This window comes from Gopherus flavomarginatus, chromosome 4 (assembly GCF_025201925.1).
Source record: "Gopherus flavomarginatus isolate rGopFla2 chromosome 4, rGopFla2.mat.asm, whole genome shotgun sequence".
Lineage (NCBI taxonomy): Eukaryota > Metazoa > Chordata > Testudines > Testudinidae > Gopherus > Gopherus flavomarginatus.
The window spans coordinates 143,377,554-143,400,165 of record NC_066620.1 but is presented as its reverse complement, the minus strand read 5'-3'; the positions used below and the strand labels follow the sequence as shown (position 1 = coordinate 143,400,165).

General features: G+C 39.2%; 1 protein-coding gene across 7 annotated transcripts in view; it reads left to right on the top strand.

Annotated features, from left to right (window-relative positions):
• The window catches only part of KLHL32 (kelch like family member 32), a 223,092-nt gene that overhangs the window by 81,398 nt on the left and 119,082 nt on the right, over nt 1-22,612 (top strand). For all 7 annotated transcript variants that reach the window (XR_007773855.1, XR_007773856.1, XM_050949281.1 and 4 more), the window contains one exon: nt 14,927-15,034. Coding sequence is in view for 5 of the 7 variants with exons in the window: in XM_050949281.1 (XP_050805238.1) it covers nt 14,927-15,034 (108 nt within the window). In the remaining 2 variants the exon portion in view is untranslated. The remainder of the gene's footprint in view (nt 1-14,926; nt 15,035-22,612) is intronic.

Sequence of the window (22,612 nt, the reverse complement as noted above, 5' to 3'; positions counted from 1 at the left end):
TCTAGAAAGTTCTTGACTACTCTAGTGCAGATCCTGCTCTGGTCACTCAGGGAACAGAAAACTACTCACACAGTGACCAGTATATTTGTCCTCTACCAAACTCCTATACCCTACTGGCCTGGGTCTGTCACAGTATGTATGTAGTCTCTTTGAAGTTAATGGAAGTACTCATGTGCCTAAAGTTAAGCACAGGCTTAACTATCTTACTGCATCAGGTCTTAAAGAGACTTAAAAATAATAATATTTGGAGATATACCTATCTCATAGAACTGGAAGGGACCCTGAAAGGTCATCCAGTCCTGCCCCCTGCCTTCACTAGCAGGACCAAGTGCTGATTTTTGCCCCAGATCCCTAAGTGGCCCCCTCAAGGATTGAACTTGTAACCTGGCTTTAGGAGGCCAATGCTCAAACCACTGAGCTATCCCTCCCTCTCCTCCTTGTCTGATCCCACACCTGATGTGGGCAGAGGGGAGGATTGAAGCAAGATCTTCTGAGTCCCAGTTTAGCACTTATTTTGTTAGATCATACAAACTATGAACTACCTAAAACAGAGAGGGGAGTAAAACTGAAGGGGAACACCGGAGCATAGAGATAAATGTACGTACTGTGGAAAGCAAGCATGAACAAAACATAATACTTACAAAATGAAGGTACTTAATGTATTAAATAAAAAAGACCAGTCTAGGTAGTCACTGTGGAAGTGTGGAGGATAGTTAACAAATCTACAGGACTGATTCTGCTCGCCTAAAAAAAGTTATAAAAACTACTTTCCACAGTATGTCATTTTACAATCTAAATGAAGGAAAAGCTTGGCAAGGTAGGGAATTGTGAGTAACAGTTAACTTGCTAGAAAGTCAGAACAGATGTACAGTTGTTCTGTGCACCAGAATGTTTTTGGTGGTGTTTGATTATAGTAACCAGTTATGAAGATCTCTCATGTTCTTGGGATAACTTCTGTAAATTACAGAGTAAAAAGTATGCAGTGTTATTGAAAGCTTGTCTTTCTCATCAACAGAAGTTGGTCCAATAAAAGATATATATATATGTATTGGTTAACTTGTGCCAGTGAAGACAGAGAACCTTTCTGCTTAGATGGCTTTGGCCAGGATGTATGTGTGTTATAGAGTATACTGTGATATTGTTTTGCTGGAAAAATAGGAGACACAGTTTTCGACAGAGAACTTATCCTCTCTGAAAATAGAGAAGTTGAGCATCAGGGCTGACATATTAGGTTCATATCTTCCTGTTGGATATTCACTTTTTTTGTGCGTTATAGTGAAAGACCTGGAGAAAGCATCCACATTCACATCATACCAACTTTCCATTCTCTCTGTCTCTGTTGATTATGAGGTAAAAGTTCTGAAATACACTTCAAGACCGTAGGTGTCAGGTTTCTGGCCTTCCAGACAAGGATAACACTGGAGATTGAGGGCAGGTTGGGTGACATTTGTCACAGCAGGATAAAAGTGGCAATCAGCATCAAAGATGTGGGAGTGGAGTAAAGTGACTTAAATTGTCTCATAGGTGGGGTTGAGCGGAACAACAGAATTGGCCTTAATTCAAAGCATATTAATGCCAATGGAGTGAAATACAGAAAACTATACTTTTTTTTTTATTTATTAGTAGTATCATAGCACCCAGGAACCCTAGTCATATTCCAGTAGTGACCAGAAGCCCCTGTTCTGGGCTCTAGATGGACACATAGTAACAGATAGTCCTTGCCATGAAGAGTTAGGATTATTATCCTCATTTTGCAGATGGAGAAGTGAGGCACAAAGGTTAGTTGATTTTCCCAGGGTCAGACAGGGAGTCTGTGGGAGAGTTGGGAACTGAATGCAGGTCTCCTGAATCCCAGTCTTATGCCTTAATTACAGAGAGGACTTGTGGTTAACATGCATATATTTTGATGGTGGTGAATGCATATATTTTGATGGTGGTGATGCCATTGAAAATGTCTCACTTGCAGAGTCATCCAACTAGTCAGTGTTGATCTCTTCTACTTGAATAGACAAAATTGCATTCACTGGCACATTTTTATCTTGAAGAATGCAAAGAAACTCATTTTCAGTAGTTCTTGTGATAAGGCTGAATCATTCATATCTTGCTGCTTAAGAACTATAGTCAAAATTTGTATTTTTATTTTCTGTTCCTGTTACTTCAGTTCATTCAATCACTTGTTTCTTTACACTTCCTTCAACTTGAGGCATGTTGAGTCACATACATTCACTGATGTTTGATCGGTTCTAATCACCAATCCTGTTTGCAGTATTGATCAGCAGCTTTCACATTTACTACAGTTAGAAGGAGAAGCAGCCACCAACTGAAAATGGAAAATAAGACAAGTGAGTCAGCATTGTAGAGAGAGCCATGTTATCAGTTGCCTTTCCCACTTTCTATGTTCTAGAAAATGTAATCCTCCCCTAAAAGGGTCACAGTTCCAACCACTCCTCTCTCTTCAATGTTTAATGACGGTTGATTATACGTATTAGCTATTCCCTCTCTCTCCAATCACCAATGATTCTACTTATTTCCCTTTAGGCTTCCACACAATTCTAATGCTATATTACCTACTGGGAAATATAACCAGTTTGTTGATCTTATCATTTTCCTGATAATATTTTAGAATAAAGTTTTAAACAAGGATTTAAATAAAAACATTTGATTCTAAGTATCAAAAATCTTTCAAAAATGTTATGTCCTTGTAAATATTTAGAGTGACATAGAAGTTAAAAAATGAAAACTCACGGGAAAAAAAGCCTGGTAAAACCCATTAAAAAGTAAATAGGTGTTTTTTTTCTAAATTTTTTTTTCACAACCCTAATTTAGTGGACTAGATGCAGGTTTGTATGTGGGTTTTTTTTTAAACCTGTCCATTTGATCTTATATTGATTTTAACAATCCTCTGAGCCAGTGTACATGCCCTAATTCTATTCATCATCTTAAAAAAGAACTGACTTACATAGAATTAGCCCACACATTTGGCTGATGCAAACTGCTGCATAAATTGATAGTCAATTTAATCAGTTGGTGATGATTTAGTATCTGATATGCAAGACACAGCTGAGAGAGTAATGTATACAAACAGGGGTGAACCTGATATTATCACAGACTTTGGACATCTGCTGCTTTGATTCTTTTGAATGAATATGCGGAAAAGTAATTCTAAGGCAGATCGGTATGTGGCATCCCATCACTTATGGCAGTGAATGAAATTGTATCTTCTGGGCACTTGGACATTGATTTCTTGTTTCTGCTTCCCTGGACTGTTTTAATACCTGCAGATTTTGAAAGAGTCTGTTAAATGTGGTTGCAAAAGCTGCCTTCTGTTTGCTTGCATTGATCAAATCAATGGGCCAAAATGTCCACTGCTTTGTATCTCATGTTGTGGCTTATACCTGTGCAAAGTGTTGCTAAACATTACTTTTCTGATTTGGTAGCATTTAATCCATTTTATGCTCCCTTTGTATATTTGTAAGTTGCTACATAAGGTAAGGCACTGGAAAATTAGGCCTAAAGTCTGTCCAGATGGATGTTCTGCTGTATGTAGGTTCTTATATCTGCTCCATCAGTGTGATACCTGTGCTCCTTATCACCTTTGTACAGCTCTATATACAATTCTAAGCTCTGATCTTACTTTCCATTCTGCACATTGGGGGGGAAGAGGAGGAGGTTGATGTGCGAAGATCTGTTTGGCTGCAGTGCTGAGGGCAGAGAAAGGAAGCTGCACACTACATCTTCATGTGTTATGCTGTGTACTAATCACCAGCCCTAGATTGGTCAAGTTGCTTGAGGTCAGATTTTCAAGTGTCTACTAATTTTGAATGCATCAACATTTAGGTGGCAGTTATGGCTCGATCGTGGCAACTTCCAATATTTTGGGCTTGATTTTCAGAGGTGCTGGGCACCCACCACTCCCAGTGGAGTCAACAGCAATTGTAGGTGTTCGCGATCTTTGAAAATACCCTAGTTTGTGCACCCAGAAACCGAGAACCACAATTATGGAAGACCTCTGAAAATTGAGGCTTTTACCCCCTTAGTACTTCAGTTTCTTCATGGGTGGCTTGTGACTCCCGCATTTGGGGAGCCTGGGTGTGAACCCTGGAAGCTTCCTAGAATTGGAAAGGGCCACTGGCTCCCAGACCATGGCCCCACCCCCTGCTCTGCCCTGAGGCTTGCTTCCACTCATCTCCCCCCCCCCCGAGTCCCCTGCTGCCCACTCCTCTCAGCCCCCTCCAACCCCCCCACTCTTCAGTGTCCCCACTTGCGCCCCTTCACCCACCCAATCTCCAAGGCCCACCAGCCCACAGCTTCTGAGCGGGCTGTGGGGGGGGGGGGGGTTGGGGGAGGAGGATGTGCAGAGATGCAAGCGGCAGGTGGTAGAGATTCGGGAGGAGGAAGCAGCATGAGGGCAGGACCTCGGGGGGGGGAAGAGGCGGAGTAGGGGCGGGAAGAGGAGCAGCATGGGTGGGGCCACAGGGGAAAAGGATGAATGGGAATGGGGCCTTGGGGTGCAGCATAATTGGGGCTACTGTGTGGGCACTCTTTCAGTGGCGGTGCTCCAAAGGTGGCAGACTGGCATGCCTCCAGAGGGAGGCGTGCCACATTCTGTTTTGGGAGGCTTAGCCTCCCCTGGATTCTTACACCTACAATCCATGAGTTTCTCAATCTGTAAAATGGGGATTAGACAGTCTCTGTATACATAGATGAGGTGTATGTTTAATTAGCCATTGTTTTACAGGTCTTTGGACATTACATAATCACTGAGCATTATATGTATGTACAGATCTAGGAATTGCATAAGGCATTTTTTTAAAAAGTTGCTATAATTTATTCCTCCTTAACTACATCATTTTGTGAACATAAATAAATAATAAATGGCAGCTAAAAGGAAAGAACCATTGAAAACTGACTGAATTACTGTTAATTATTTAATCAAAATTATCAGATTAAATTTTTTTTAACAATTTTTCTAATCTCAATCTCCAACACAGAACACTTAATTGTAGCCGATACTTTAAGAACAGGAAAAACTGTAATGGAAATATAATTTTTCTGCTGATACATCTAAGTGGTTTCCCCCCAGAAATGGACACTCATGTTTTTAGACTGCTCTTAAAATTCAGTGTTGCTCTTGAGAGAAGTATACTAGATGAATAGAAAATCCTGTTTGTTGCTTTATTTCAGATTCCTTTGCTGGCATAAAGGCTTTTGCAATACATTTTCTTGAAGAAAATTTGCATTTGTAGAAAGGTGTGAAGTTTGCCACTCTCATATAGAATTATTTAAAATGGCTCTTGATAGTATGCCTTATCAGAAGGTGTGTCAAACAGATAAGTAAGAGTTAATAGAACAGAAGTACTTCATACCTCTTTTGCCTGTAAAGGGTTAACAAGATCAGTGAGCCTAGCTGTCACCAGACCAGAGGACCAATCAGGGGACAGGATACTTTCAAATCTTGAGGGAGGGAGGTTTTTGTGTGTGCTGTTAGTTTTTGGTGGTTGTTCTCTCTGGGTTCTAAGAGTGATCAGACGTGCAACCAGGTTTCTCTCCAATCTCCCTGATACAGGTTCTTATAGATTCAAAATAATAAGTACTAGGTGATAAGGTGAGTTAGGCTTGTTTGTTTTCTTTATTTGCAAATGTGTATTTGGCTGGAAGGAGTTCAAATGTGTATTTGGCTGAAAGGATTTTAATTTGTACTTGTATACTTAGGCTGGGAGGGTATTCCCAGTGTCTATAGCTGAAAGACCCTGTAACACATTCCATCTTAAATTTACAAAGATAATTTTTACTGTTTTTTTTTCTTTCTTTAATTAAAAGCTTTTCTTGTTTAAGAACCTGATTGGTTTTTTATTCTGGTGTGAGATCCCAGGGGACGGGGTCTGAATTCACCAGGGAATTGGTGGGGAGAAAGGTTAATTTCTCTCTGTGTTAGGATTACTCTCTCTCTGAGGGAGAGTCTGGGAGGGGGAGAGAGAAGGAGGGGGGAAGGTGAATTTTCCTCTGTTTTCAGATTCAAGGAGTTTGAATCACAGTAATCTTCCAGGGTAACCCAGGGAGGGGAAGCCTGGGAGAGGCAACGGTGAGGGAAAAGGTTTACTTTCCTTGTGTTAAGATCCAGAGGGACTGGGTCTTGGGGGTCCCCGGGCAGGTTTTGGGGGGACCAGAGTGTACCAGACACTAGAATTCCTGGTTGGTGGCAGCGCTACAAGTACTAAGCTGGCAATTGAGCTTACAGGAATTCATGCTGGTACCCCATCTTTTGGACGCTAAAGTTCAGAGTGGGGAATTGTACCATGACAGAAGGATTATGTCCTTTCTTTCTTTTTCCTATTTGAGAATAATCATTTTCTCTTTCCTGTTCCCTGTTCCCTATCTGGTTAAATTCCGAGCTCAAATTGAGAAAGAAGGAAGGATGGATTTTTCTGTGCTCTTTTTAGAGCAGATGCAATTTTATCTATTTGTTTTTAAAGTAGGTACCAACAAGCCTGTAAAAAGTGAATGAAATGCTTGAATAGTATGAATTTTCATTGTTAGTGTGAAAGCAGATGTATAACATATTATGGGTGGGAGCTGGAAGTTACTGCAAATTGAGACAAGTTGGAAAAATGTTTATCTTGCACTTGAGTTTTGCTGTGCAGTATTTCAAACCTTTCAATAATATTTTACTGTCACCCTCGCTATACAAATTTCCTTCAATAAAAATAGTCCACCGGGCAGCTGTCTCCTAGCTGTATTTCCTAAATAGGTATGTCTTATCTGGAACAAGATAATATCTGCAAGCAGATTGCTGACTTTTTTTGAACAGTAACAAGGGGGGTGGGGAGGCGGTGCATCAAAAATGTCTGGTGAGGCACATAGCTGCTAAAAATGCTCTGACCTCTGGTGAAACCACTTGTGAATGAAGACCTGTTTTAATAACTGGATTTTTTTTCTCTCTCCACATTCTGGCCATTGGTTGCTACTTTCTTTTCTTTCAGGATTTATTTTTTGTTTGGGTAAACAAACTATGACCCTGCTCAGCAAAGACAAACAAACACCTAATTTTATGCAGTATTAAAACACTCATTGACTGAGTGGAAATGAAGGGGATAACAGAACAGTGACTGAAAAGAAGAAACTGAGAGGACCCAGCTGGGTCCAGAAAAGCCTCATTTAGGTGGAAGAGAGGGGCATTCTCCAATGTTTTTTGTGCAAGCAAAGTCTGATAAATGATTTTATAGATTTTACTTTAACTTCATTCACTTTTTAAAAAGACTTTGTATACATATATTCAGATCAAATATGATACAGTTGACTATGAGCTGAGTAAATTTAAGGCAGGTTTTGACAATTGTCTAAATATTTAGTATTTAGTTTATATCTTTTCTGTTACTGTGCATTGAGCTGAGATGTCATCCCCACTCCCTTTTAATTGTACTATGGGGAAAATAAACTGAGATACTAGCGCTACATAAAAACACTATTGATAGACTTACTTAATCTCACAAAACCGAAAACTTCAGGGGTGCTTCCAATATCTGATTTTGACAGTTCATGTTTAACTCACTCCCTAAGTATTGCAAAAGTTTCAAAACAGAATATTATGATCCTTAAGGGATTCCTAAGGACCATCACAAACCTCACCACTTTCTATACCAATGCAAGGAGTTCTTTTTTGACCTTGCCTTCTCCAAGATAAACAACAGCATGTAGCTTTTAAAAGGCAAAATGAAAGCGCCACCGAACCAAAACACTCCACTGTACACACAGTTCTCACCCTGGAGAGAGTATGAGAGAACAAAACACATGTGACAGATGTCAGTCATGTTGTTTAATGCACTGCTAGAAGACATTCAGACACTAGTGATGAGATACTGTAATGAGAGTGGTGTAAGACTCTAGCTCTAAAGCTCAGCAGATCTGGGATCTGCACCAGTTCTGCACAGAAGAAATGGTTGTGGGTCTGAAGGTGAGCTGGAGGCTGCTTGTTAATATTCCTATGCAGTCCACATTTATGTTGACCCAGTGGCAATGAACCCCTACACATAGGATGCATGGAACACACTCCTTATTCCAATCCAGGGCTGAAGTAGCAGCCATGGTGTGGCTCTGAAACTGCTCTGCCCCTGTCTGAGTCAGATGACAATTACTGCTTACTATTCCCTACACCTCTAATCTCATGTACATCAATATACATAGTCTGTTGATACTATAATTGTTCTGAGTCTGGGGAAGGGACTTCAGCCAAAAAGTTTAAGCTTGTTTAGTTGTACTTATTTTTCATGTCTTTTTTGCAACAGTATTTCTAATAATCATTTCAGATACTTTTATTTAAAGAACATAGGAATTTTCTAACTGCATCAGGCAAGTTGTCCATCTAGTCTAGCATCCTGCATCTGACAATGACCAGCACTAGAGCTGCAGAGGAAGGTGCAAAGAATGTCCTAATCCTAGTAGTTGGAAACTGACTACAGCCCTGAAAGATGAGATATTAACCACTTCCATCATGTATGTTAGCATTGGCTATTATAACTCTGGATATTCTTGTTATCTAGAATCCCTGTATGACATTCCCCCAGGGTACAATCTGGGGGACCACTGAACTGCTGTGTCACCTCAATTCTCCAGACAAGGGTGTCTCTTACACTGCTCTGCTACTGAAAAGCAGTCTCTCCAGGCTCTGCTCACACAGCAAAGTTACATGAGTGCTCTCCCAGCCAGATACAGGGCAACACTAGCATATTCCTCAGTTCCAGCCTTTCACTGCAGAAATGTACATCTTATACTGTTCATGCCCCCCCCCAAACAGTGTAAACTCATTAAAGTCATTCCATCAAACAGTAATGATTATGCAACATCTTTTGTTAACCTGAATAGAGATTCCCCAGACATTTCAACCAAAACCACACTGGATTTGATAAATAAATAAAGAAGTTTCTTAACTAAAGAAAGATAGATTTTAAATGACTATAAGTGTTTAAGGCATAAAAGACAAAATTGGTTACCAAAGAAATAAAGAATAAAACTACAATCTAATTCCTAAACTTTACCAAGCTAAATAAGATTAGAAAGCAAAAAGGATTCTCTCACCCAAAAGCTTACAGCAATCCATGTTAGGACTACTCTCTCTAGTTCAATGATGTTTCTTTGTTTGGAAGACTATCTTGCTTCCTGAGTAGAGGTGGGGGAGGAGAGGTAATGGGTCAGCCATTGTCTCTTATTTTTATATCCACCTCCTCTCTTTGAGGATTACCCATTGCTGGGGTGCAGACAATCGGTGTGTGGCCTACGTGAGATTTGAAGCATCTTCCATGTGGATTGTGTATTTCTTGTTCATACTTTGTGTATGTGAGGGATGATATTCAGATCTTTGATTTAAAGTACCCTCTGACAGTGAATGGTTGCCTCAGTAGTTAATAGTTTTCTAACTGTGGTCAGTCCTTTGATGATACTGGGGAGCTAGTCTGTGAACGTTCCCCAGAATTACAACGTTTCAGTAACAAACATATGCCAAAATCTTTTAACTCCATATACAATATTGGTACACACATTTTAACAGGATAATGATGCTCAGCAGATTGAGTTTTCAAATGATACCTCACAATGCATACTTAGTGCAAAACATGCCATAACCACATACAAGTGGTGAACATGGGGTATAGGGTATCACACCCTATAAAATCCCTTTCTGACTCTTATTGGCCTCAACAGCATCTTGTCACAGTGAGTTCCACAGTTCAGTGGTTCATTGCATGAAAAAATATTTCCTTGCATCAGCTTTTGAATTTGCCATTTTTTAATTTCATTGAACGTCCCCTTGTTTTTGTGTTAGGAGACAGGGAGAACAGAAGTTTCCCATGTCACTTTTCCAAACCATTTATTATTTTATCTACGTTTATCCTGTCCTTTCTTTTTCATTTCCTCTCTAAGGTAAACAATCCAGATCATTTCAATCTCTCTTCAGATGAGAATTTTTCCCTGCCCCTATTCATATTTGTCACCCTTCTCTGAACTCCCTCTAGTACTGTGATCTTCTTTTTGAGATGGGGATGATCAGCACTGTACACAGTATTCTAAAGGAGGCTGCACCATTGTTATATATAAAGGCATATAATATGGAGAATATTTACCATACTATTCTTTACGCAACCTTGCATTCCTCATGCAATCTTTTCTTTTTTGTCAACAGCAACAAGTTCTTATATTTATTGCTATATTTGAAACAGTGTAGTCACTGGCAACACACTCTGATGGGATATTGACTCTGTAGTGAGCTTAAGTAGAGGGGGAATGTGGGCTGTGGGAAAATAGGTTCATCCCTCTCCCCCCAAATACAAAATATCTGTAACTGGAGCAAAATCCTTCTTTCATCAAAGTCAATGGGAGTTTTGCTATTGATTTTAGTGAGACCAGGATTTGGCCTTAGTAGGAAAGTACAGATAATCATCCAAGTAAATTGTATCTGGTATAAATAATTGCTTCTTTTTTACCAATACAACAATATATCCTTTATGTAACTTCAGAATAGTTTGTTAAAGTGTTTGCACTGGTGTTTCTGAGCTTTGAAATATACTTTAATAATAATAGGGAACTTCTGGAAACTTCCTTACAACTTCAGGCCAGATCCTCAGCTGGAATAAACCAGCATAGTTACATCCAAGCCAGTGCAGCTAATGCCGACTACAGTGGGTGAAGATCTAGCTCTTCATATCTTAAATGATTTCCATATTGTTGCTGTTACTTTTCTGATCCACAGTTCCACAATTCATACTAAGTCAACAGGTAGTCAGCACTGCAACAATACCTGGTGCTAGGATGGTAACTTACTATTTATAATAAATAACAGTTGATGCACAAATCATTTTCCACCATATCATTAGCAATAATGCGGATTTGCACATGCATAACCACTTTTGAATAGCACCCTTTTCCTGCTTGCATTGAGGCAGAATAAACTCTGTAACTGTGCTTTAGTTTCAATTAAAACATATTGATAATACAGAATTTAATCAAATGACATGTATATCATTTGAATATATGAAAATATAAATACTTGGTTGTGGTGTAGTGTTTGGAATGTGAATTCTTTCTTTGATGAAGTGCAGAATTTTAGCAAAATAACATCAGAACCCTGCTAGCCATGACATTTCTGAGCAGCACTTGGTGGTGGTCTTTTTTTTTTCTTTTTAAGATTAATCAACTAAGGCCCTACATTTAAGAAAAAAATAAGTGATTTATGAGTCAGCCAAGGTCTGAGAATAATTAGGATAAAACAGTAAGGAGATAAGTTTGTTCTGTTGAAATTATCTTCTAATGTCTTCTGACAATTGTAGGATAGGGTCTAATAGGTGTTTGCTTTCTGACTGTAGAAAATAACAAAACTTAATAATCATATTTTGTGTATAACAAAACTCACTGCTTTTGAATGAGAGGGTATTTATAAATTACCAGTTCAACATACTTTATTTAGAGATCTGGTGTGGGGCACCACACAGCTCCGTGCAATTATTTCCAAAAGGAGTGATGGTTCTTTTGAGTCATTTGCTATATTCAACAGGTTATGGACTGACATTTAAAATGACTTCACTACATGGCATCCTGCACCCCATTACAGAATGCTTTTCATCATTTTGGTTAGAGTGCTTTTCATGCTGTGTGAAATCACTCCCTACGAACAGGTTTGCCATTCATATGTTTGGAAACTGCTACCTTTTTAGTTTTAATGTTTACAGTAACTCAGTTTATGGCCGGGGCGGGGGAGCAAGAGATCTGCAGCTAGCCAGGTGAGCTACATATTTTAATATTACATATTGTAGCTATAAAGTGCAGTTCTGACAACACTGTAGGTAAGAGAGTACCAATAGGTCAGACTGAAGGAAAAAGACAGGCCAAGTGGAGAAGAAGTGGTGGGATGTCATAAATGAAGACATGCCAGCATGTGGTATGACAGAGAACATGGCACTGAACAGAGCGTGTTGGAGGGAGAGCGTTCATAATGCAGATTTTGTGTTATGTGATTAATGCAAGGAAGAAGATTGTAGCTATAACCAGCTCAAGGGTGAGAAATATTGTTGAAAGCCAGAATGAAATAACCATCCTGGCATACCATATACAAATAAATGACAACTGGTATTTTGGGTGACATGCGTGGTAATTAATAAACTACAGTTTTTACTGAGCTTTACAAGTCATTGAATTTTTCAGTTCTGATTTCTTTTCAGTTGGGTAAACTTAGAATGACTATTTCTTACTGTGTTAATGTGATACCTGGTTTAACTCATTATATTCTATTATACTGCCAGTTAGGGAAAACCTTGATAAAATTTCAATTGAAATACAAATTGCAGAAGAGAAGAATCAGTACCTTGATAAATGACATGTTTGCTTAAATTGGATCACTGCCAGGGAACAAATTAATTTCAGAACAGTTCATTTCAGTGGCAATCAGAACAATGCTTTTGGAAGTGGACACAAATATTTGGGTGCTTCAGTTTTTGTACTGAAACTCCTCTGTCCCAACGGAGATACCATGCACCAGGTTTTAGAGGTGCTGAGCTCTTGCGTCTACCATTGATTTTAGTGGTGGTGTAGTGATGTAAAGGGCTATAGAGTTGGGACCTGTAGACCCACTGATGGGGGTGGAAAATTCATGTAGCCCCATGACTGGCCCCTCTGAATCCTGCCCTAGTGTTTCTCTCACACTAGCTACACTAGCATTTGGATTGCAATGACCCCTGCTCAGCAGCATGTGGAAGGGAGAGAGGCTATAGGAGAGCTCAGAATGAGCCCTAACAAAAAGCTATTTTTTGGGTATCTGAGGGTCTGGAGGCTAGTTATGGGGAGATGTTAGCTAGGATGGTAGGCTCAGGAGCTCCTTGACCTCTTCAATAACTCCTTGGCTGTCACTCAGACAAGAAGAGCTCACCCTTCACACCAAGTGCCTCCCATCATGCCACTCCCACTGCCATATATGATTGACATGTGCAACCTGGAAATTGGCTCCAGTTTTGCCATTGACTTCAATAGACTCCAAGGGTGAAATCCTGATCCTATCTCAAGGAGAAGGTGTGGGCCTGGGTGGCTCTCTGCAGTAGCTGATAAGTGAATGTTTCTACTTCAATATTCAATTAGTGGTCTGTGGCTTCAGTCACATCCCTAGCCACACCATTCAGATGGCCATTACGAGGCAGATTGCAGTTTATTTAACAATCCAAAATGATGCTGCATAAACATAACTGCCATACTGGAGTAAGACTAGTGGTCCACCTAACCCAGTATCTTGTCTTCAACAGTGGCCAGTAACAGAGCTTCAGGAGGAATGTACAGAATGGGGCAGTTAGAGTGATCCACTTATCTTCCCCTCCCAGCTTCTTGGATCTTGGCTAATAGCCATTGATGGACATGAATAAAGGCATATTACATGGATCAGGCTTGGGGAAGGGAAGATAGTATGAATTGGAGCAAATAATGTGTTACACAAGGGCTGATTGTTGCCCTCACTTATGTACAAGCCAAAGTTAATGAGATTTAGGCATATGTATTTGAAGGTAGAACTAGGGCCTAATAAAAATATTTTTTTATTAATTATCACAACATTTGAAATGTCTGTTAGTGTCTTTGGAAGCCTGAAAATATTCATAAAGTGGGGAAGGGAACCCCACTCTTTAAGGGAGGAAAATACTTTCAAAACAGCAAATTACAGTTTCTAATTTAAGAGAAAGTTCACACTGTTTTAAGGGAAGGGATTGACACTCTCTACAACTCAGTGCCATTCTGTGCAAATATTAGAATTTAATTTTAAAATCTAAAGATTGAAAATGAGCTCAAGTACCAAATCATGTTGGGAGAGAATGATCTTAAACGAAATAGGCCATGCAAGTTTGGCCTGTCAAGTCTAGCATCTTTTCTCAGTCAGCAGGCTATGCCTCGAAGGAAAGTGGGAGAGAAAGGAATGTGCCCTGGTCAATTCTGCAGTACTGTCCAGCAGCCAGCTACATACTTTGCAAAGTATTTCTTTTTATTTGCCTTAAGTTTGTCACTATTGACAAATAAGTGAATTTATTGGCGCATTCCATTTTCTGGGAAGGGTAAAAATGAGGCCTAACAAGTCTGCATCCATACATATGTGGTCTTGCTCTTAATGTACTTGAATGTTTTGTGTACCTTAATATCAGTAGATGACTGTTCTTCATGTTACCTCTTTGCCTTTTTTATTTCTAGTTGCGTGGCATTCTTTTGTGTTGTTTGGGTAGGATTACCACTTTTTAAAAAGAGGTTTTAAATGTCTTAATAAACTAATTTACTTATTCAAATAATCATGGAGGATTTACTTTGCCCTTTTTTAATCTTTAAATATTTTATAGACCTATAATTTACTGTTCTTAGTGGTGGTTGATTAGAATGATTTTTCAGGGTCCAATCTGCCCACTTTCATTGAATAGTACCATACTATGTGAGTGGTCCCATTGGTTTCAGTGGAATTACTTGCATAGTAAAGTATTATTCGTAAAGCTTTCAGAATTGTATCTTGATGGATTAGTTGCAGTTTTCCTCTTCAGGGATATGTCTGTACACTTCTTTATCAGTGAAACAGCTCAGTTGCTAACCTACTTACTGAGGGGGAGTCAAAGGAAACCGTAATAACGAAAACTTTATATAGATCTTATCAGTGCTTAATTTATGCCAAGGCTGAGCCCCGGCAACTCTAGGCTTGGCAGTTCATAGCTCTGGCACATCTGGGCTTGCTGCATCAGTTATAAATGTAAAAAAAAATTGCTTGAGCCCTGGCACCTCAATAGTAGTCATGGTGCTATGGAGGTGTTTTACCTGGAGAATAGCAAGGGGTGGTTAGGTAGCAGAAATCAACAGTGTTCATCTGAAACGTCTCATGTTTCTCCCTCAATCTAATTTTTAATGTCTGCAAATGTTTCTTTTCTCTTCTTAGGCAATGTTCAGTCTCTGTATGGTTGAAAGTGGAGCTGATGAGGTGAATTTGCATGGTGTCACAAGCCTAGGTTTAAAGCAGGCTCTGGACTTTGCATACACTGGACAGGTATTGTACAATTCTTCAAATTCAAACACCTAAATAAAAAAATAAAATCATTCTTGCTACTATAGAAACTAACGCTAAATGTCACCTATACACATTTAAATTTTATATTATTAATCTTTTGCACTTGCAAAGTATGAAGTGTTTGGGCCTGTCAATACAAAAATTAATGGACTTTACTTTGGAGTGGATATTATTTTCTGGATAAATCCATATAAAAAGGAAAAATCTCTTTATCCTAGTAGTTCTGAAATCATAGAATCACAAAAATGTAGGGCTAGAAGGGATCTCAAGAGGTCATCTAGTCTAGCCACCTGCACTGAGGCAGAACCAACTATGCCTAGACCATTGTGGCAGGGTTTTGTCTAACCCAGCAGTTCTCAAACTGTGGGTTGGGACTTCAAAGTGGGTCGCAATCCCTTTGAATGAGGGCTGGATTAGACTTGCTGGGGCTCAGGTTGCAGGGCTCAGGTTGCAGGCCCCCTGCCTGAAGCTGAAGACCTTGAGCTTCAGCTTTGGCCCCCCTGCCCACAGTGGTGAGGGTCTGTATTTGGCCCCCCTCCACCCAGGGCAGTGAGGCTTGGGCGGGCTCAGGCTTCGGTCCTCCCTCCTGGGGTCATGAAGTAATTTTGTTGTTGGAAGGGGGTCGCGGTGCCATGAAGTTTGAGAACGCCTGGACTAACCTCTTCTTAAAAACCTCCAGTGATGGGGATTCCACAACTTCCCTTAGAAGCCTGTTCCAGAACTTATCTACCCTTATCCTCAAAGTTTTTCCTTATAACTAACCTAAATCTCCCTCATTGCAGATTAAGCCTATTACTTGTTGTCCCCCCTTCAGTGGACATGTAGAATAATTGATCACCATTTTCTTTATAACAGCCCTTAACATATATGAAGACTATTATCTGAAGACTATCACTCTTCTTTTCTTAAGACTAAAAGTGCCCAGGTTTTTTAACCTTTCCTCATAGGTCAGGTTTTCTAAACCTTTTATCATATTTGTTGTTCTCTGGACTCTCTCTCAAGTTTATTCACATGTTTCTTAAAGTGTCGTACCTATGACTGGACACAGTACTCTACCTGAGGCCTCAACAGTGCCAAATAGAGCAGGATAATTATGACACTCCTGTTAATACACCCCAGAATATTAGTCTTTTTTCACTGCTGAAGCACATTGCTGGCTCATACTTAATTTGTGATCCACTACAGCTCCCAGATCTTTCTTCAGCAGTATTACTGCCTAGCCAGTTATTCCCCATTTTTGTATTTGTGTGCCCTAAATATTTGTCTACTCTAAGTGTACACTTATCTTGACTGAATTTCATCTTGTTGATTTCACACCAGTGCTCCAATTTGTCAAGGTCATTTTGAATTCTAATTCTGTCCTCCAAAGTACTTGCAACCCCTCTCAGTTTAATGTCCTCTACAAATTTCATAAGCATCCTCTCTGCTCCATTGTCCAAATCATTAATGAAAATGTAGAAAAATACTGGACCTAGGACTGACTGGATACGTCACCTCACTACATACCTCCTCCGGTTTACTGCAAACCATCAATAACTACTCTGTCAACTAGTCTTTCAACCAGTTGTGGACCCACTTTATAGTAGATCTATCTAGAATACATATGCCTAGTTTACTTATGAGAATGTGATGTGGAATTGTGTCAGAAACCTTACCAAAATCAAGATGTATCATATCTATTGCTTTCCCTCATCCACTAAGCCAGTAACACTGTCAAAGAAAGAAATTAGGTTGGTTTGGGATGATTTGTTCTTGACAAATCCTTGTTTGCTATTATTTATTACACTGTTTTCCTCTCTGTTCTTACAAACTGATTGTTCTATAATTTGTTCCAAAATCTTTCAAGGTATCAAAGTTAAATTGATTGGTCTTTAATTCCCTGGTTTGCCTCTCCCCACCCCATACCTTTTTTTTAAAGATAGGTATTGTGTTTGCCCTTCTTCATTCCTCTAGGATCTTGGACGTCCTCCATGAGTTCTTAAAGATAATCACCAACAGTTATGAGATTGCTTCAGTTAGTTCCTTAAGTACCCTAGGGTGAATTTCATTAGGATCTACGACTAGATTACATCTAACTTTCAAAATTTTCTTTAACCTGTTATTTCCCTATTCTGGCGTGCATCCCTTCCCTCTTGTTAAGCATCTGGTCACCATTTACTTTACTAATGAAGATAGACGTAAAATAGGCATTAAACACTGCCTTCTTGATCTTTGATTATTAGCTCTCCTTTCCCACTCAGTAGAAGACCTACATTTTCCTTTCTTTGGCTCAGATGTATTTATGGAACCTCTTCTTATTGGCTTTTATATCCCTTTGTTAGGTGTAACTCATTTTGTGCCTTAGCCTTTGTAAGTTTGCCCCTCATACTTGTGCTATTCATTTGTATTAACAGTTAGTCTATGTTTCCACTTTTGTAGGATTCCTTTTAGAGTTTCAGGTATTAAAGAGGTCTTAATGGAGCCATATTGGCTTCAGGTTATTCTATCTTTACTTTACATTGGGATAGTTTGCTGGTGTGCCTTTAATATTAACTCTTTGAGAAACTATCAGCACTCCTGAGCTCCTTTATCATTTAGATTTTCCCACCATGAGACCCTTCGTACCAATTATCTGAGTTTAAGGTCATCTTTATTGAAATCCAGTAGATATGATATATCTTGATATTAATAAGGCTTTTGAGACAGTCTTACATGACATTCTCATAAGCAAATTATGGAAATATGGTCTAGATTAATTTATATAAGGTGGTTGCATCACTTTTTGTCATGATGGCCTGAGCCAGTGATGGTCTATGGAGCACTTGGTGGTGGTCTGCAGAAAGCTGGCTGATCACATGCTTTTAATTTTCACTGTATCCATCTGCTATATACTATTAAAAGAAATGGAAAAAAATACACTAAAGACTTTACTAATAATAAATCTTCCTGGAAGCACCTGTAGATGACTCTGATGTTAAGTTCACCAATCATGGCGGGGGTGATCCCTGAGACAATCTCTCTGTTAAGATATGGTTCACACTCTGAAAAGGTTGAGAGCCTTGATCTATCTGAAATGACTTTTTATGGTACTAAAACTCCATTTAATGTTGATGGAAACAGGATGATACCACCTAAAAGTATCAGGATAAAAACAAACTTCTTCTGAATGTAGAAAGGTGATAATAAAACAAACAGCTATGTCCAAGACCCATGACCTTCAGTAGTTAACCTATAAATTAAAGTTTCTAATCAGTGCTTCTGCAAATGACATTTCTGTCTCTGAAAGTTACTGGAAGACATTTTTGTCTGCTCCCTAATTGCTAAGAATACTCAGTTTTTAATCCAGTTACTTTGGATTTGTTACTGTTTCATTTTTAAAAAACTAGTTTTAAAATATCATGTGACATTCCAAGTCTTAGGGTATGTCTACACTAGGTCTGGAAGGTGTATATTTCACTTTGAGGAAATATACCCGCTCTAGTTCTAATTGAGCTAATGTGCTAAAAATATATGGGCAGTGGCCCTAAATACAATCCTGCCCTAGACTGTAGGTACATACTCAGGGCAGCTAGCCCCTCATGCTGCCACGGCTACATTTTCATATACAGTGGGATAACTAGATCAGAATTAGTGCAAGTAGGACTCCTTCAGCTAGAATTTACAGCTCCAGTGTAGACATTCCCTTAGACTGGAATCTTTTAGTATGTTTCTGAGCGTGCTGGGCATGATTATTATTCTCTTTCAGCAGCACAAATTTGATTTAAATTATGTTACTCCTGATTTCAATGGAGAATTAGATCCTTTGTCCCCCCCGCCTCCTTTTATAAATTAAATATGCCCATTTTTTAAAATCTAATCTCACAAACTCTGTCACTTGCATTGTTCATCTTTGTGCTGTCCAATTTTCCGTTTTACTTTAAATGTGGAGACCAAAGCTGCACCAACTCTAAACTGTTAGGTCCATGCACAAGAAACTGTTTCAAAAATGTATATGTTGTTTGTTCTTGCAGACATCAGGAATATATAAACTGTTGAATTTTCTCTTATTAATGGAAACTTTGGCTAACCAGAGTATTGCTGGAAATATTGTTTATTTAGTAGATAGATCCCATGGTGAACATTTCGCTGTTTAATTTTGAAAAAAGAATCGGTTGCCATTTCATTACTGCACAAGGTTGTAAAAATCTAATTAATATATCTGCTTCCAAAATGTGATTTATATACCCATAATTTCTGTATAAAGAAATAATTAAAGAAAGAAAGAAAAAGTTAATTCTGAAGGCAGGAAATCTGTTTGAACTGATTTTAACAAAGTTGTTTTCTTTGTCACCAAGCCAAGTGGCACAGACAACAAAGAAGTAAACAATTTAATTTTGGTTTTATAGACTAACTCTTAAAATTCCATTTTTCTGTTAGTTTGAAGAATATAGAAATTCTTCAAAGAAGTTTTCCCTCTGCCCCCCCCCCCACACACAAATATAAAAAAAGAAGGGTAGCAATTCAGCCATTGTTCAGCAGTGCCTTTTGCTGTATGTATCCTGAAAGCATGTCATCCATACTCATTTTGTTCTTTCTAGTGCTACTAGTGAAGAATGTATTTGATATGACAGTAAAAATATGCCAACCCAGAGGAGAAAGTATGATTTAATGATTAAAACTTTCTTGTTAAGGAATCAGGATTTCCATTTAATGAAGCTTATTTTCAAAATTATCCTTCAAAGCATTTAAAGTGTCCAATTTTAGACATATCATGCCTTATTTTCATAGCGGCTAAGTACCTCCAACTGCAGATGAAGTCAGTAAAGGCTGTAGATGCTTACTTTCCCTGAAAGCAGGGCCTTTGCTGTCTAAACTGGGATACCTCAAAATTACCAGGCACTGCTGAAAATCTGGCTCTAAACTTTTTTGTGCCTGAGTTTTCCCATTTATTAAATGGAGATAGGTGAGTATTACTATCTCTGAATGGTATTCAGAATCTTCACTAACTAATGTTCATAAATCATTTTGAGAACCTCAGATGAAAGCATCTATATAAGTGCAAAACATTATTTTTATTATTCTGAAATATACTGATATTATAATTTATTAAATTGTGCCAGTGATTAAAAGATACCAGCATACTTTCCTTCATTTTTTAGTAAGATCTACAAGCGCTTCCCCAGGGTGACATAATGTCTACAATCCTCTGTGGAAAAATAGGTGCCTTCCAGTTTACAGCCTCGATCCTGCAAACTCTTACTCTTGTGAGCTATTTTACATATATGAGCTGGCCTGTTAAATTAACTGGTACTATTCACATGCATGAAAGTGTTTGCAGGATTGGGGCCCATGTGCTCCTCTCTGTATCAGATCTACCAATTGCTAATATGAAAGTGTAAACAAATAAAAAGTGCCATTGAAGAATAGTATTAATCATAGTTTCATAAATATAGCTCAGACAGTGATATGCAGACTCCGAACTACAGAGACAGTATGATGTTTCCGTAATGTGTTTTTAATGCCTTCCATTATGAACTGATCTTTATTAATAGATTCAAAGGACGACTGTGATCATCTAGTATCACCCACTGTATAACACAGGTCAGCGAACTTCCCCAAAATAATTCCTAGAGCGTATCTTTTAGAAAAGCTTCCAATCTTTATTTAAAAATCAACAGTGATGGAGAATCCACTACATCTTTTGGTAAATTGTTCCAATGATTGATTACTTTCACTATTAAAAAATTGCGACTATATTTTCAGTCTGAATTTCAACTTCCAGACATTGGATCATGTTTTAAGTTTCTCTGCTAGATTGCAACAGCAGGTCACCCCTTAATCTACTTGGTGTTAAGCTAAATAGATTTGAACTCACTGATTCCATCACTAGAGGGCATATTTTCAAATCCTTTTTAATGCAAAGTCATTCTCATGGCTGTTCTCTAAATCCTCTTCAATTTATCAGGATCTCTCCTGAACTGTGAACATCAGAACTGGTCACAGAGTTCCAGCAGCAGTTGCACCAGTGCCAAATATAGAGGTGAAAAAACGTGTCTCTTCACACTTGAGATTCCCTTGTTTATACATCCCTGCATTGCATTAGCTCTTTTGGCCACAGCATCACATTGGGAGCTCCTGTTTAGATGATTACAACCTCCAAATCATTTTCAGAGTCACTGCTTCCCAGGATAAAGTCCCCCATCCTGTAACTATGGCCTAGATTCTTTGTTCCTAGATGAATACATATACATTTAGCGGCGTATATTTGTTTGTGTCCACTGTACCAACAATCTAAGATTGCTCTGTATTAGTCACCTGTCCTCTTCATTATTTGTGTCCATCTGCAAACTTTATCAGGTTGTTGATAAAAATGTTAAATAGCATAAGGCCAAGAACAGATCCTTGTGGGACTCCAATAGATTTCCCATTTACTACTACATTTTGAGACCTATCAGTTAGCCAGCTTTTAACCCATTTTAATGTGTGCCATATTAATTTTATATTGTTCTAGATTTTTTGACCAAAATGTCAGGCAGCACCAAGTAAAATGCCTTGTAGACATCTAAGCGTATGTCTACACTACGGGATTATTCCGATTTTACAGAAACCGATATTTGGAAACAGATTGTATAAAGTCAAGTGCACGCAGCTACACTAAGCACATTAATTTGGCGGTGTGCGTCCATGTACTAAGGCTAGTGTCGATTTCCAGAGCGTTGCACTGTGGGTAGCTATCCCATAGTTCCCGCAGTCTCCCCCGCCCATTGGAATTCTGGGTTGAGATCACAATGCATAATGGGGCAAAAACAGTGTCACGGGTGATTCTGGGTAAATGTCGTTAGTCAAGCCTCCCTCCGTGAAAGCAACGGCAGACAATCATTTCATGTCCTTTTCCCTGGATTGCCCTGGCAGATGCCATAGCAAAGCAACCATGGAGCCCATTCAGCCTTTTTTCACTGTCACCGTATGCCTACTGGATGCTGCTGACAGACGTGGTACTGCAGTGCTACACAGCAGTATCCCCTTGCCTTTGCAAGTTAGCAGAGATGGTCACCAGTCCTATTGTACCGTCTGCCGCTTTGCAAGTTGGCAATGACGGTTACCAGTCATATTGTACCATCTGCTGCTGTCATGGGTACTCCTGGCTGGCCTTGGTGAAGTGCATGGACAAAAATGAGTGACTCCCCAGGTCATTCCCTTCTTTATGTTTTGTCTAAAGGTAGAGTCAGTCCTGCCTAGAATATCAGGCAAGCCTACTAAAGAACCAGAGAGGCAAACAGCCGTTCCGGGTCAGAGCCCCAGACATGCCCACAGAAACGAGCTGCATGCCATTCTAGGGATGCTCCTGCAACAACCCCTCCCATTGCTTCCCTCCTCCCACACCCCTCCGGGGCTACCATGGTAGTTATCCCCCCGTTTGTGTGATGAAGTAATAAAGAATGCATGAATAAGAGACACTGAATTTATTGAGATAAAATGGCAGGGGAGGCAGCCTCCAGCAGCTATGATATTCCAGGCAGGACTGAATCTCCAGGAGACAAAGCTTAAAGAAGGGAATGACCGGGAGTCATTCCCATTTTTGCCCAGGTGCCCCCAGCC